The sequence below is a fragment of the Pleurodeles waltl genome, chromosome 3_1 (assembly GCF_031143425.1).
Source record: "Pleurodeles waltl isolate 20211129_DDA chromosome 3_1, aPleWal1.hap1.20221129, whole genome shotgun sequence".
Taxonomy (NCBI): Eukaryota; Metazoa; Chordata; class Amphibia; order Caudata; family Salamandridae; genus Pleurodeles; species Pleurodeles waltl.
The window spans coordinates 23,767,180-23,781,926 of NC_090440.1; the positions used below are offsets into that span (position 1 = coordinate 23,767,180).

Sequence of the window (14,747 nt, forward strand, 5' to 3'; positions counted from 1 at the left end):
TTCACTCTGCAGAATTCCACATAGTTACATAAAAAGGCCATGAGATTACATGGACTTCTGCAAGTGGGCAGAATTCGGGCACGTCATGCCGCTCGTGCTGATTTTTAGCATCGGGAGCTTGCTCTGCGCTGTAAAATCAGCACGAACAGCAACACGAAGCGTGTCAGAAGGCGCACCTTCTAGTGGTAGCTTTCTCAACGGGAAGGATTGCAACCTGCCACGACTGCCCATGTTGAGAAATCTCACCAGAAGGCATTCTCGCAGACGTACATCGTGCGAGGGGGCGCAAATTCTTGTTCACACATGCCAACTTAACATTGGTGAGCTGCACGTGAAAAAAACTCTGCCACAGGGCAATTGGTAGAGTTTTGCCAGAAGTCGATGCTCCCAGCAGAATGGGGAGTAGGCAAAACTCTGCGAAAGCCCCACCGGCGGACCTGAATTTTTCGCCCACCGCTAGTTAAGTCAGAATTATAAAAGCTTATAATTCAGCATTCTATCTGATCATTTGAAGCAAGATGCTGCTGACAAAAACTAGATATTTTAGGAGCTTATTGCATGGGGATTCTCACACACTAAATGTTACCTGGACTTATATTCCAGAGCAGAAGACTGAGTTAGGCTTTTTGCCAAAGGAGCAAAAACCATTCAAAAGCCTCATTATGGCCCAATTTAGGTGTGGAAAATGATATAGCAAACTAAAAACCAAACAAGGCCCTCAGCCCTGACTTCATCCTGGTTGATCTACTTGAGGCCGAGAATACGGGTCCCTTAAAAATTTTAAAGTAATAAAAAGTAAAACAAAATACTGTTGTATAATGGTGGCCTGCATATACTGGCAAATATATAAAAACGACCCATCACAAAAGTTATTAAAAAACATAAAATGAAAGCAGAAATTAAAACAAAGAGAGGGCCTCGGACGAATGGCACTGAGGCGAAGTACCCCTAAGGAGGATGTTCACAAAAAAATGCCATTATTCACAGATAGGAAAGGCAGGCGCTAAATTGGGGTGCACTACTGAACGATGCAGAATGCTGTGGTGCTCACAGGCGCTGGACACAGGGGTGCGGAGGGTGCAGTGGAACCCACAAAAACCAGGCTGGATTTCAGAAGGTGAAAGAACAATAAAGTGGACTTTAAAATGTGGATTCATCTTGCCACAGAGGTTAGGTCTTCTGACAAATTGCTGCTTATTCTTTTGACATGGGGATTGGCGTTTTGCTTTCTTTCTCTGAGTACAAAGTGAGATTTTGTTATGTGAACTATTTGATAATCTGGCTGAGCGTGTAAGGAAATCCTGTAAGATATTAATATTTTTTAACACATAAAATTTGAACTGGTCAAATATTTCATAATACAGCAGCAGGTAGGAAGGCACAAATGAATCACTTTTTTGCAATCCTGAAGTGTGATGGAAACCAATATTTTAATGAGATGAAAACAAATCAAGACACTTGGTGATGCACAAATGATACATATGTGCATATAGTTATTTCAATAAAACTGCACATCTGTGCAAATTTAGTGCCCATTTCAATAAAAAATGCACTGTCTGTAAATGACAGTGGCTACCACACCATGCCTTAGTAATATATTTGTGACACTGTGCTCCAAACTGCGCCACCAGCTATGTACCGCCCCCTCACCGCTCTCCTACGCAGTGGGCGTGGCCAAACTGCTCCACTTGCTCTTCGGGTGACGCTTGGATTTTTCACAATCCCTATCACTACGGTGACGTGACACGGATGGCCATTCACACATGAAACAAACATTTATGTGAAACTCATTTATTACAGATATGCAACAGAGGAGAAAGTGCTGCTGTTGAATTAATCATATGGAATAATTTTTCAAACTAGGACAGTTCACAGTCTGTCAGGCGTACGTCCATGATAATATACTGCAACCAGTGCCAGAGTTTGTCATATAGATCAAAAGGTACTTTTATTCTTGTGACATAAACATACACAGACTTATAATGATGACAAAACCAAAAACAGTGATAAAGTGCACCCCAAGTGAAACAAGCGCCAGACTCGGAAATTAGAATTTCTGTTGTTTGTACAATGATGGGTGTATTGGTAACTAAGGACAGACAGCCACAATTGATAGTTTTAATAATGGCTCCAAAGGGCTATTCCCTTTGTGGGATAAGAAAATAGGAGGGTCTATCTTTTTTGAACGTCGACGGCGTTTCGACCCTAACAAGGATACAAGGGTCTCATCAGGACACAGGATGACCCGGGGAACTAACTTAAGGAGATGTGTTAAGGCGATATTCGTAGACAAGAATTTATGGTACTCAGAAAATGAAAATAATACATACTGGTTCTTGGTATTAAGGCCAACGTTTGACTTAAAGGACAACCGCATTTAATTGGGGTCAGAAGTACCTGAAAACCAAAATGAATTGATGAGGTGTATTAATATGGAGGTTCAGATAAGTTATGGGAGCCTATGAAATAATTTGGATAGCAATGCTTACCCCAGGGGCACCAGTGAGACCAAACAATGTGCGAAGGTTGGGGCAGTACTCACTGGGCAGGCCCGTGGTCATACCAAAAAGGAATTGAAAAAGGTTTTAAAAAAAGAAAAAAATTTATGTGAGGGAATCCCATCGAAAGAGGTAAAAAAATGTTCTTAACACACGTTTGCTGGTGAATCAATAGGCTTCTTGGTCGTGATTAAATCAAAACAATCAGAAGCCCTGGGACAATAAACAAAAGTAAATTATAATGTGCTAATATTGAAGACTAGTGGAAAATAGAAAAGAAAAAGGAAAAGAAATAAAAAAAAATGTTTATGCACTCAGGACTCAAACATGAGTGAGGCCAGAATGAAATGCTCATGAATTAGACCTTTGAGCTACCACATTAGCGGAAGGGAGGACAGTTTAATTGGCTAAGAGAGGTCACAGAATTATTGGCCATCAATGAGCAGGACAAGCATCTTCTCTTGAGCAAAAGCCACGTTTTTGACGCACTCAGGACTCGATCACCAATGAGGCAGAAATTAGACCCTCACGATTTGGACCCTGGGGCTTCCACATTAGCAGAGGGGAGTATAGTTAATGGCTAAGAGAGGTCACAGAGATATTCGCCATCAATGGGCAAGACGAGCATCTTTTCTTGAGCGTCAGCCACGTAAAGTAGCAGTGAAAGTGCTGAGCGAATAAGGAACAAACAGTGGCCCCAGTTGATGTATAATAGAGGAAAAATAAAAATGAACAGAAGAATCTTAGATTTGAGAAAAAATCTTAAAAAGTAAAGATTCGGTCTAGTAGGGAGAAAAACCCTGGACGAACAGATGTTGGACCTCCCACATTTAAACCCCTAGGCTATTGTGTTCACAAGGGGGAGGGCACATCCAGCACTCTATAAAAGGTACCCCAAATCTTGTATATGATTAGAAATGGGAGAACATTAAGGGGGGGAGGTCAAAATTCACGTATGTGTAATTCAAACCTGTCAACAAAAATGCAGTATTGAATCAAGGAATATACTGGTTTAGATTGAGACATGACAGTGACAAAAATGAGAAATTTTCAGACTTTAGTTAATATAATTAAAAATATACATATAATAAATCAGTCCATCTTGGGAATTCCATGTTAGACGGGGTATGGATGGTGGAATGTGCATCAGTTCAGAAGTGCAACATATGTGCGCCATTCCTCCATAATATTCAAACCTTTACTAATAGAGTCACATTTGTCAATCCATTTACATTCCAGTCTCTGTAAATTCTGCAACAGGTCTCCTCCTCTTAGTGGTGGTGCGGCTTTCTCGATCACGTGGAGAAGTGTGGCTCAATGGTTAGAGCAGCAGACCCTGAAGCAGAGATCTGGCTCAAGACCAGGGTTCAAGTCCCGCTTCAGCAGGTCTTGGGCTCAATTCCCCTTGACCAGATAATTCTCGCCTCGGTGCCTAATCTAATTCATGGGTCCCACTCTGCAACTCTGGGCAATAGCTTGCTTAATCTCCACAATGGCCCCAACAGCGCTTGGATGCCTGGCTTCACCCTGGGGGTGCTCAGTAGTGGGGGCCTCACAGGGAAAAGCCAGGAGGGGTTCCATAGCGGTATGAGTACAGCGCCTTGAGACCCTAACGGGTGAGTAGTGCGCTATACAAGTGCTAATTTACATTTTACATTTACACTTGCCATCTCAGATCCTCTGTACTCTGCTGGTGTTCTTGAAAATGATGAACCAAGCATCTGATGCGACTCCTGTGCTGACTGATCCTTGTACGCACTTGTTGGGTTGTCTGGCCAACATAGATAAGGTCGCGGGGGCACCACACGCAATATATAGCATTGCTCGAGGCACCATCAGTAGGATGTTGTAGAGAGACTTGTATCTTCTCATGAACAAACAGTTTCGTATCAGATGTATATTTGTATGGAACACAGTGTGCACATTTGTAGTGCCTCTAATGGGATCTAGGTCCATTGAGGAGAGCAATGTGCGGTTAGCGCTTTGAATCCTAGTGTCTGCGTGCACTAAGTGATCTTTAATATTCCTTCCTTTCTTGTAGGAGAAAAGGGGTGTGTCACGAAAGACATCCATGTTCTTAAGAATAGACCAATGTTTTTTTAAATGTTTTTTTACAATTGTTTTTGTTTGTAGGTAGATTATAGTCACACAAACACTTTTCTCCGAAGGGGTTTTTTCTTTAGGTTGCAGGGTTGTTTCTAGAGGGTTCTACTAAGCCCTTTTCATTTATTTTTTTATGAGTTGTTTGGGGTAGCCCCTCTCTCATAACTTAGCACTCAGAATTGTTGCTTTCTGAAAGTAGTCATTTTTCAAAACACAATTCACAATTCCGTCGGAGACGAAGGAATTGACCTGAAGGCAGGCCATCTTTACGAGCCCGGGGATGAAAACTGTGTATTGTACCAATGTGTTACATTCGGTAACGTTTTAAAGGAAAGCGACAATTAAATGATTGTCGTCATTCTTGATTAAGAGATCAAATTGATCGAAATTACACATGAACTTAGGGCGGGGTTGGCAATTGTTGAGATACTGAGTAAACAGTTTAAGCGTATCCTCTGTACCTATCCAGATTAGAAAGATGTTGTCAATAAACCGTTTCCAGCAGTGAATCTTGCTGAGAAAAGGATTCTGGTCAGTGTTTATAAACATTTGCTCCAAGTGGGCAACATACAGATTCGCCAGGTTTGGAGCAAAAAGTGCTCCCATGAAGGTACCAGAGCATTGTTCATAATAGTCATGTCCAAGCAAAAAATACTTTTAAGAGAGGGAAATTTCCAAGTTCAATTATGCAAGAGGTTAGAACACTGCAAGGAGCAGGACGGGTATCTAAGACATTTCTAATCACCACTAAGCTCTATCTCTGAGGGGTATTTGTATGAGGAGACTCAGGGGGTCATTTTGACCTCAGCGGTCTTTTGACAAGACCGCTGAGGGACCGCCGTGCTGAAGGCCGCCAGTGGTGGCGGTTTTCCGCTCGGCGTATTATGACTGCTGGCAGCCCTCCGTCCTTTTTCGGACGGAGAGCCGCCAGCAGCCATACTGGCGGGTGGCGGGAAAGTGGAGGTTGCTCCACCTCCACCGCCACGTCAACAGAACAGCGCCCACCGAATCATGTTCTGTGATTCGGCGTGGCGGTGTTCTGTTGACGGTGTGGTGGCGGCGGAGCAGCCCCCATGGATCCCGTCCCCTCCCGGAGGATCAACGGACCAGGTAAGTTGATCGTCCGTTAGGGGAGGGGGGTGGAGGGGTGTTGTGTGTTGTGTGCGTGCATGGGGGTGTGCGTGTGTGTATGTAGAGGGGGTGTGTGAGTGCGTGTATGCATGCAGGGGTGTTGTGTGTTTGTGGGCTGAGGAAGTTTAAGGCCTCTGCATCATCTGGGCTGGGAAGCCATTTTTACAGATAATTAAGCCCCACGAAGTGGGGGCTTATGGAACCCGGCATATTGGCGGGCTGGTGGGCATCTGATCTGCCACCTGCTGACCAAATGCCTGTTGCCTGCCAGAGACCAGATAGCCCAGGCCAGCAGACCAGATAGCCCAGGCCAGCAGAGCAGATAGCCCAGGCCAGCAGAGCAGATAGCCCAGGCCAGCCGCAGACCAGATGGCTCAGGCCAGCCAGCAGAGCAGATAGCCCAGGCCAGCCGCAGACCAGATAGCTCAGGCCAGCCGCAGACCAGATAGCTCAGGCCAGCCGCAGACCAGATAGCCCAGGCCAGCAGACCAGATAGCCCAGGCCAGCCGCAGACCAGATAGCCCAGGCCAGCCGCAGACCACATAGCCCAGGCCAGCTGCAGACCACATAGCCTACTCCCATTGGAGCCACTGACAAGAATGCCGGGATCACTGGAGCTGCTTACCCTAAGGCCCAGAGCTCCAGACCAGTGTTTCTTAACCTGTAGTCCGGGGACCCCTGGGAGTCCGTGGAGCCTAAACCGGGGGTCCACGACACTTTAGAAAATTACATAACATTTACAGATTAATAAAGTCGATGTAAATAAAGAAATAAAATGTAACATTAGAGGCTAAAAATTAAGGGCCAGATGTAGCAAACAGTTTGCAGGTCGCAAACAGCGAATTTCGCTGTTTGCGACGTGAAACTGCAGTTACCTTTTTACCGAATCGCAAAACGGATTTGCGAGTCGCAATTAGGAAGGGGAGTCCCCTTCCTAATTGCGAGTCGCAGTGCAATGCCAGATTACTTTGTGACCGCAAACGCGGTCGCAAAGCAATCACAGTTAGCGCCCATTTCAAATGGGTGTTAACCCATTCGCACAAGGGAAGGGGTCCGCATGGGACCCCCGTCCCCTTTGTGAATGGCATTATAAACTTAAACAGAGCAGGCAGTGGTCCTATGTCAGGGACACCATCCAACATTCTGAATTGCGACTCGCAAATTGCGAGTCAGTCTGACTCAAAATTTGCGGGTCGCAATTCAGAATTTAGCTACATCTGGCACTAAGTTAGTATCCTCAGTTTGATTTGTGTGAATACTGTAAGTGCATCAACAGGCAATAGTATGGACAATGAATGGCCTCAATTGAATTTAGAAAAACCCCAACTTTCCCATTAAAATTAAAATTGTTATTTTTTTTATAGTTGTGAGGTAAATAAAATATTTCTTTATTTGTCAAAGCTTGACTCTCTATTTTTTGTGTAATGTTTTGTGGTTCAAATCATTATAAATGTTTAAGCTGGGGTCCCTGGATTCGAGTAATGACTCAGTAGGAGTCCCCAGATTCCGAGAAAGATTCAGTGGAGGTACCCAGGTTCCCTGTACTGATTATGTGGAAGTCCACAGAACTCAAGAGGTTAAGAACCACTGCTCTAGACTGATTGACCGACTTGTCTCCACTCGAGACAGTGGTCCCTCGAGCCATCATGCTGACCTGCAGGGCGTGTGTGCGCCCCATCTGCACCAGCTGGCGCAGGGTGGGAGGATGGGGCACCTGGAGGTGATCTCCCTCCAGCCAGCACCCCTTCCCTCTCACCAGCAGAGATACTGAAGCCGGTGCCCATGGAGACAAAAGCTTGGCTCAGAGGATACCTTTGAGTAGCTCGCAGCGAGGTAGCTGCTCTCCTACTAATGAAACCCTGGCCCAGACTCAAGTAATGTACGAATGCGTTAGTACAGGGTTCCTCAGCAGCAACATGAACAGTGGCGCACTAGAGGTGATGGAGGCGGACCCCTTCCACCTGTGCAATGGTCCCCAGAGTGAAGTTATATGCACCTGGGTAGAGGCTGGCTATCCTAGGCCACCCGAGGCTTCACATCACTGGGGTATCATTAAAGGGGCATTCAGTCAGAATCTCACAGACGGTACCTTATGCCCATTGGCTACCAGGGCACAACTGGGAACCCAAAGCAGCCATGGCAAAAGTTGTTGGACCAGCCCAGGTTGGGAGGGGTGGTCAGGGGTGGAAGTGTTAGCACGGCTGCTTTTGTTACTGGTGGGCGATATTGCAGCATTGTTGCAAAACCAGCCCCTACTAGCAAAACCAGCCCCCACCACTGCAAAAATGGCCTTCGCCCTTCCAGTCTCCTGGAGAAACGTCCGAAGCCCGCTACTGCCAGTCTGGCACTGTTGGCTACTCACAGAAACCGAATGCCAGCGAATCCTCTCATACCGAGAAGGATCACTACTGCAACAACACATCATCAGTAGGGTACAACTAACAAAGGTCTAGACCCAGCTCATGTTCACTGTTAGTGGGTGAACAATCCAGCGCTTGGTGAATTCTGCTTCACAAGGAAGTGCCTACATCGAAGGATTAACAAGCACGTTGCTAGGAGAGCTTGGCTGCTACAAGCCAGTTATCTTTGTGGTAACAATGTTGCACATGCACAATTTCACAAATCCCTAACTCCCACCGATGCACTGACAGGGACTGCCTGTGTTGGAACCACAACAGTGCCCAGTCACAACCACTGCTACCTTTTTGCAGTCAGCGTGCTTCGCCGTGATATCACACTCCGACCATCACTAACCCTACACTTGCTACCATGTTGTCACTCTCATTCTGTATCTTCTCCCCTTTATTTCTTATCCTCTTCACCCTGTTTCTGTGAGATAAAATCACACTACTGGAGTAGGCTAGGACGATAGCTCGTGTGACTGAATGTTGGCACCTATGCGTTGAAGCATTTCTGACGGGGTCTCCGCTGGTGAACAGATTGGGGTGGATGCATCTCAAGCACCTCCAGAGATTGAGTGCGTTAAGTGGGTGGGCAGACAGCTCCCTGGTGCAATAAGAAGAAAATACGTATAACGTCTATAGAAGCCTACTTATATCTCTAGTGCTGGCTGATGATGCTGAGGCATGCTGGGAAATGTAGTTAGAACACTAAGTGGATCCCCTAGTGGCTTCTCCTGCTTCTAAAAGCAATTACTGGTCACTGGATGAGTTAATGGGAGAGGATAATGTCTCCAGTGACGGGTTGTCTATCCGTGCAGAGATCAATGGCCTCAGAAAACACTATTCTGAGCACTTAAAGGATAAAAGCAAAAATCCTCAAGTGTCGCAGGCATATCCTTCCGAGGCTCGTGAGATCAATATATGTCGCTTCCTGCTGCACCGGAGTGCAATACCACATCCTGTGTGCATGTCTCTGGGCTCTTCGTGCAATCCATACAATTGCATTAATACCTTGAGTCACTGCACAGCTCTGCTTATGCATCAAGAGCTTTCGGATTGAAACTAAGGGTAATACAGCGCACTCAAAAAGGTCTTTTAAATATATTTCAAATCACATCATTCTCAGACAATGGATAAAACCTGTCCACATCATTAAACCCATACAAAACATAAAATACAAATGCATAAAAACAGTTTAATACATATAATCAGTTTTGTGGAGAAAGTTGAAGGTTCAAGAAATGTCAACAATGACTTGATGGAGCGTGTGCTGTGATTCTATTCGCACGGAGCTGAGTTGGTGGTAGATTCTGTTCAGTTTTGGTCCATCTACCTCTGCAGTGGTCCCAGATTACTAACCATCTCACCTATCAGAGGGCTCTTAAGACGCCTCTGATTTACTAATATTGTCTGACGCTTGATCTCTGTTTCTTTTCTGATTAACTGGTCTCCCCATTTGCTGGAGCTCTGAAACCTTTGTTGACCACGCATTTTGCAAATCTCTTTTTTTTCATGTCTGATACTTTATATAAACATAAACACAATATGTGATAGATTCAGGGGGCATGTGCTAGGGACTAGGGTAGTGTGACTGTTATGAAGATGGCTCTGGTTGTAGGAAAAGATAGAGATTAAATTGTTGCAAGTAGCATACATATGTCCAGAGATTATTGGTGGCCTAGGGGACAAACTTTCTTTTGTTTACTCATATTGAACTCATCTGATTAGAAAGGAAATCTGAAATGACAAAGTTAGAGTTGCTGGGTGAGTCTGTTAGGTGTCGCTCTGGCTCCATCAGGGCAGGTAACCTTGTGGTCAAGAACAAGAACCTGAAATCACACAGGTTCAGGACAATCCTCTCCCTTCCCTCCAACAGTGGGGCTCAACAAACCCCTGTTGGCTTTCCAAGAGATAAACCAGAGAAAGTCCAAATAACACAGGAGCAGGAGGCTTTACGTCAACTGAACAAATACAGATCACATGAGACTCACCCTGAAATCTATTCACTAGATGTTGGGGGTTCAAGGGCTAAGTTACAGATTAGAGTTCCAGATCTAGTGGGGGAAACAGCCCCACCTCCCCATTGAATGAGGGCCCATTACATGTCCGACAAGAAGTAGGATCCGGCCACCTCCTCATAGTCTGCCGAGTACACAGACCTCAAAAGCCGATGATCCATCACTGAGTGACAAGTGGGACCTTTTCACCTCTTGAAAGAGCTGAAAACATTACTCTCCAGGCAAGTTGTTAAAACTTGAATCATCTTCCACCCAAAAACCATAACAGAAGACTAGCTGTGCTGATTCTACCTTCATCAAAGAAATCCTGATTTTACCAGGGGGTAGTTGGTCTCTTAATCACTCTCTAGATCCATGATTCATTCTCCAGTTTTCAATTTGATTCCATAAAGGGTTAAATTTTGCAAACGTTCTTGACACTTAGAATATCTGCACCTTTGGAACTAATCAGATTAAAAGTTGGCTTCATGTCTTCCTTGGCTCTTCCCTTTTATTCTGAAATAGATGCTTCCTCTGCAGCCCCAATGTGCTTTTATCATGGCTCAAATGTGAGTTACCTAAATCCAAAGGGAGTTTTTTTTGTTAGTCTTTCATTTGCTCATATTGGCTTGAGGCTTTACATATGACCGATAATTCTACTGATCCATCAGTGACTTTGGTGACCTTCACCCGTGACCAGCTGAAAACAGCTCCTGAACAATCTTCCTTTGTGCTGATCTGTTGGCTTTACCCTACGTCTTCACAGCTTATGTATGTCTCAAAGTAAATCACAACAATTTAATTGATCACCAGAAAGCAATGCCCCTGATTTAGATCTCGGCAGAGGGAATACCCTGTCACAAACGTGACGGATATCCCGTCCGCCGTATTACGATCTCCATAGAATATACTGGATTGTAATACGACAGACGGGATATAAGTCAAGTCTGTGACAGAGTAACCCCATCCGCCACTCAGGGCCAATGTCTTTAATGAGTATTCAACGCTCAATAAGACTGGCAGGTCGGGTGATCACCAGGAGGTCAACTGAGCCTGAGACTCTAGTGAATTCTTGTTACCTATAATTATTTTTATTAACACTCGCTGGAATCATTTGAATCAACGATTGATAACTCTTGAGCAACTAACACCAGAAACTCCAGCGTACACCCTCTTGAATTTCACCACTAGCGAGAGACAGAGGGCGCTGGGGGTTTCAGTGGATTTGCTTCTTAACAGATGAAATGCTTTGTCATTTTAGTTATAATGGTTCTATGGATAATATGCTTCTGAAATGCTCTTATTTCAAGGCTTTTACTAACAAACAGAAACAAAACTAAATAATTATTATTCTGCCATTTAAAGGCTGTTGGAAGGTGGTTTGGGTGGTGGGTACTGGGAGGACAGAAGGCCCTTTGTGGTGGATCTATCACTGTGCGGGCTCCTTACCTTGGCCTGGTCCCTGGGATCATCTGACACGACTACGATCTTCACTCCACGCATGCTGATCTCCAGGACGCAGCTGGATGGGGGGTTGAAATGTACCGTCATCCTCCGAGAATTGGCAATCTGCAAAAAACAAGTACACTGACAGGTCTTTATTCCTGAAATGAATCTGGTCTGGAAAGTGAACTACAATGGTAGAACTTAGGCATTCATGAACCCAGCAGAGGATTGTGGGTCTCACTCGGGAGGAATATAGGCAAGGAGACAGGGTCTGGCGGAGACGAGGCCAGTGTGTATGCAGTACAGGCTTAAGCGACACACTCAAGCAATATGGACAAGAGATACAGCCCCTATGTCGAGGCCAGAGCTCTAAAGTGGCACAAAGAAGCAATATGAGCAAGAAGTGCGGGCTCTAGGGAGGAGAGGCCACCGTACTTGAGCGACACACTGAAGCAATATGAGCAAGGGATCCAGACCCTATGGGAGGCGCGGCAAGCATACTTGAGCGACACACTGAAGCAATATGGGCAAGAAGCGCAGACTCTAGTGGAGGCGAGGCCAGCGTACTAGAGTGGCACACTGAAGCAATAGGGGCAGGAAGCACAGACTCTAGGGGAGGCGAGGTCAGCGTATATGAGCGACACACAGAAACAATATGGGCAAGAAGCGCAGACTCTAGTGGAGGCGAGGCCAGCGTACTAGAGTGGCACACAGAAACAATAGGGGCAGGAAGCACAGACTCTAGGGGAGGCGAGGTCAGCGTATATGAGCGACACACTGAAGCAATAAGGGAAAGAAGTGCAGACTGTAGGGGAAGCGCGGCCAGTGTACTTGAGCGACACACTGAAGCAATAAGGGTAAGAAGCGCAGAGTCTAGGGGAGGAGAGGCTAGCATACTTGAGCGACACACTGAAGCAATGTGGGCAAGAAGCGCGGACTCTAGGGATGAAGAGGCCAGCGTACTAGAGCGGCACACTGAAGCAATAGGGGCAGGAAGCACAAACTCTAAGGGAGTCAAGGCCAGCGTACTTGAGCGACACACTGAAGCAATAAGGGGAAGAAGCACAGACTCCCGGGGAAGCGAGGCCAGCGTCCTAGAGCGACTCACTGAAGCAATAAGGGGAAGAAGCACAGACTCTAGGGGAGACGAGGCCAGCGTACTTGTTCGACACACTGAAGCAATATGGGTAAGAAGCGCAGAGTCTAGGGGAGGAGAGGCCAGTGTACTTGAGCGACACACTGAAGCAATAAGGGTAAGAAGCGCAGAGTCTAGGGGAGGAGAGGCTAGCATACTTGAGCGACACACTGAAGCAATGTGGGCAAGAAGCGCGGACTCTAGGGATGAAGAGGCCAGCGTACTTGAGCGACACAATATAGGCAAGGATGGTAGGATCTAGCAGAGGCGAGGTGAGCGTGTATGCAACACACTGAAGGGAAGTAGGTTAGATAACCAGGATCCAGAGGAGATGAGGCCATGCTTGATGCACGCTTCAGCATCTCAGAGGTGAGGAGATTTCCATTAAGCAGCGCTGTATCGATGCTGTCCTCCAAATCACAGGATCCAGGATGTGATGGGAAGAGTTCAGTACCACACAACATACAGTGCCACTTTTATTTCCATTCCACATATACTCATACAAAACACAGGTACAGACTTGCAGTTTGAGGCACAGAGAGGAAAAGTGCTTGTCCTTAAATCACACGTTTCTTGACAAAGTGCCAAGAAGTGGATTAGAACTCTGGTCTTTGGGCCCCTAGGACAGTAATGTAGGGCTTGATTTAGAATCCGGCGGATGGTCACGCCCTCACAAATGTGACAGATATCCTGTTTGCCTTATTGCAAGTGCCAGGGCTAGAGCAGGTCCTGCACTAATGCCCACTCAGCAGGGCAGGAACAAGGAGATGGAAGGGATTCTTTAAGTAAGCTCAGCCACTGACAGTTGCCTTGGCTGCATTCCAGTCCATCGTTTTCACCGGCTGCGCTACTCTAGACGGAAACCTGCCGTTTGCAAAGCAGCCTATGTCTGCTCCAATAGGAACAGTCCAACCCGAACCTCCCGGCCAGGACCCCTCTAGACAAGCAACCCCAGACCAGCTTCAGGCCGCTTGACTTGGGCGGCGAGGGGTAGCTTCAGTCCTTTGGAACGGGGAGCATGGAATCCACGTCTGGACTTATGGAGTCTGATCCGAACAAGGTGAAGGAAGGAATTCACAAATTAATCTCTGTCCCTGGTAATTGCTCTTGGGCTGAAACTGGTCTGGGTGGCTGGTGCATACGGCCGGCCTCTGTCTAGAGTGGCACAGTGGGTGAAACATGATGAGCTAGAACATGGCTCAGAGCAATCAACACTGGCTGAGATTAATTTAAGCATTCCACCCATCACCTTGTGAGATATTGTCCTAATGCAGGCACTGCGCAGTGAGGCATGGGAGGTTCTGTCCTAATGCAGGCACTGTAGGACAGGACTAGACTAACTGATGTACTAGCACTCACTATGCAGGACAAAGATAAACGTATGGAAGGAGCTGTCCTAATGCTTCCACTGTAGAGCACGACTAGAGCCAACAGTGTCCTAATACAATGATGGGCAAAGGAATGGCAGGATACTGGCACTGGAAGGCAGGACTAGCAGAGGCGCTATCCTACTACCCACACTGCAGGGTAGGACTAGCAGAGGCGCCATCTTACTGCCCACACTGACGGGTAGGACTAGCAGAGGCGCTATCCTACTCACACACTGCAGGGCAGGGCAGGACTAGCATAGGTGCCATCCTGATGCTGACACTGCAGGGCAGGACGAGCATAGGCGCTATCCTGATGCTGACACTGCAGGGCAGGACGAGCATAGGCGCTATCCTGATGCTGACACTGCAGGGCAGGACGAGCATAGGCGCTAGCTGACACTGCAGGGCAGGACGAACATAGGCGCTATCCTGATGCTGACACTGCAGGGCAGGATGAGCATAGGCGCTATCCTGATGCCACTGCAGGGCAGGACGAGCATAGGTGCTATCCTGATGCTGACACTACAGGCCAGGACGAACAGGTGCTTTCCTATTGCTGACACTGTTGGCAAAACCAGCACAGGTGCTATCCTACTGCTGACACTACAGGCCAGGACTAGCACAGGCGGTATCCTAATGCTGACACTGCAGGACTAGCACAAGTG

At 46.5% G+C, this 14,747-nt stretch overlaps 1 protein-coding gene across 6 annotated transcripts in view; it reads right to left on the reverse strand.

Annotated features, from left to right (window-relative positions):
- The window catches only part of MAPK8IP1 (mitogen-activated protein kinase 8 interacting protein 1), a 298,023-nt gene that overhangs the window by 36,710 nt on the left and 246,566 nt on the right, over positions 1–14,747 (reverse strand). For all 6 annotated transcript variants that reach the window (XM_069221748.1, XM_069221749.1, XM_069221747.1 and 3 more), the window contains one exon: positions 11,581–11,700. In XM_069221748.1, the coding sequence (XP_069077849.1) occupies positions 11,581–11,700 (120 nt within the window). The remainder of the gene's footprint in view (positions 1–11,580; positions 11,701–14,747) is intronic.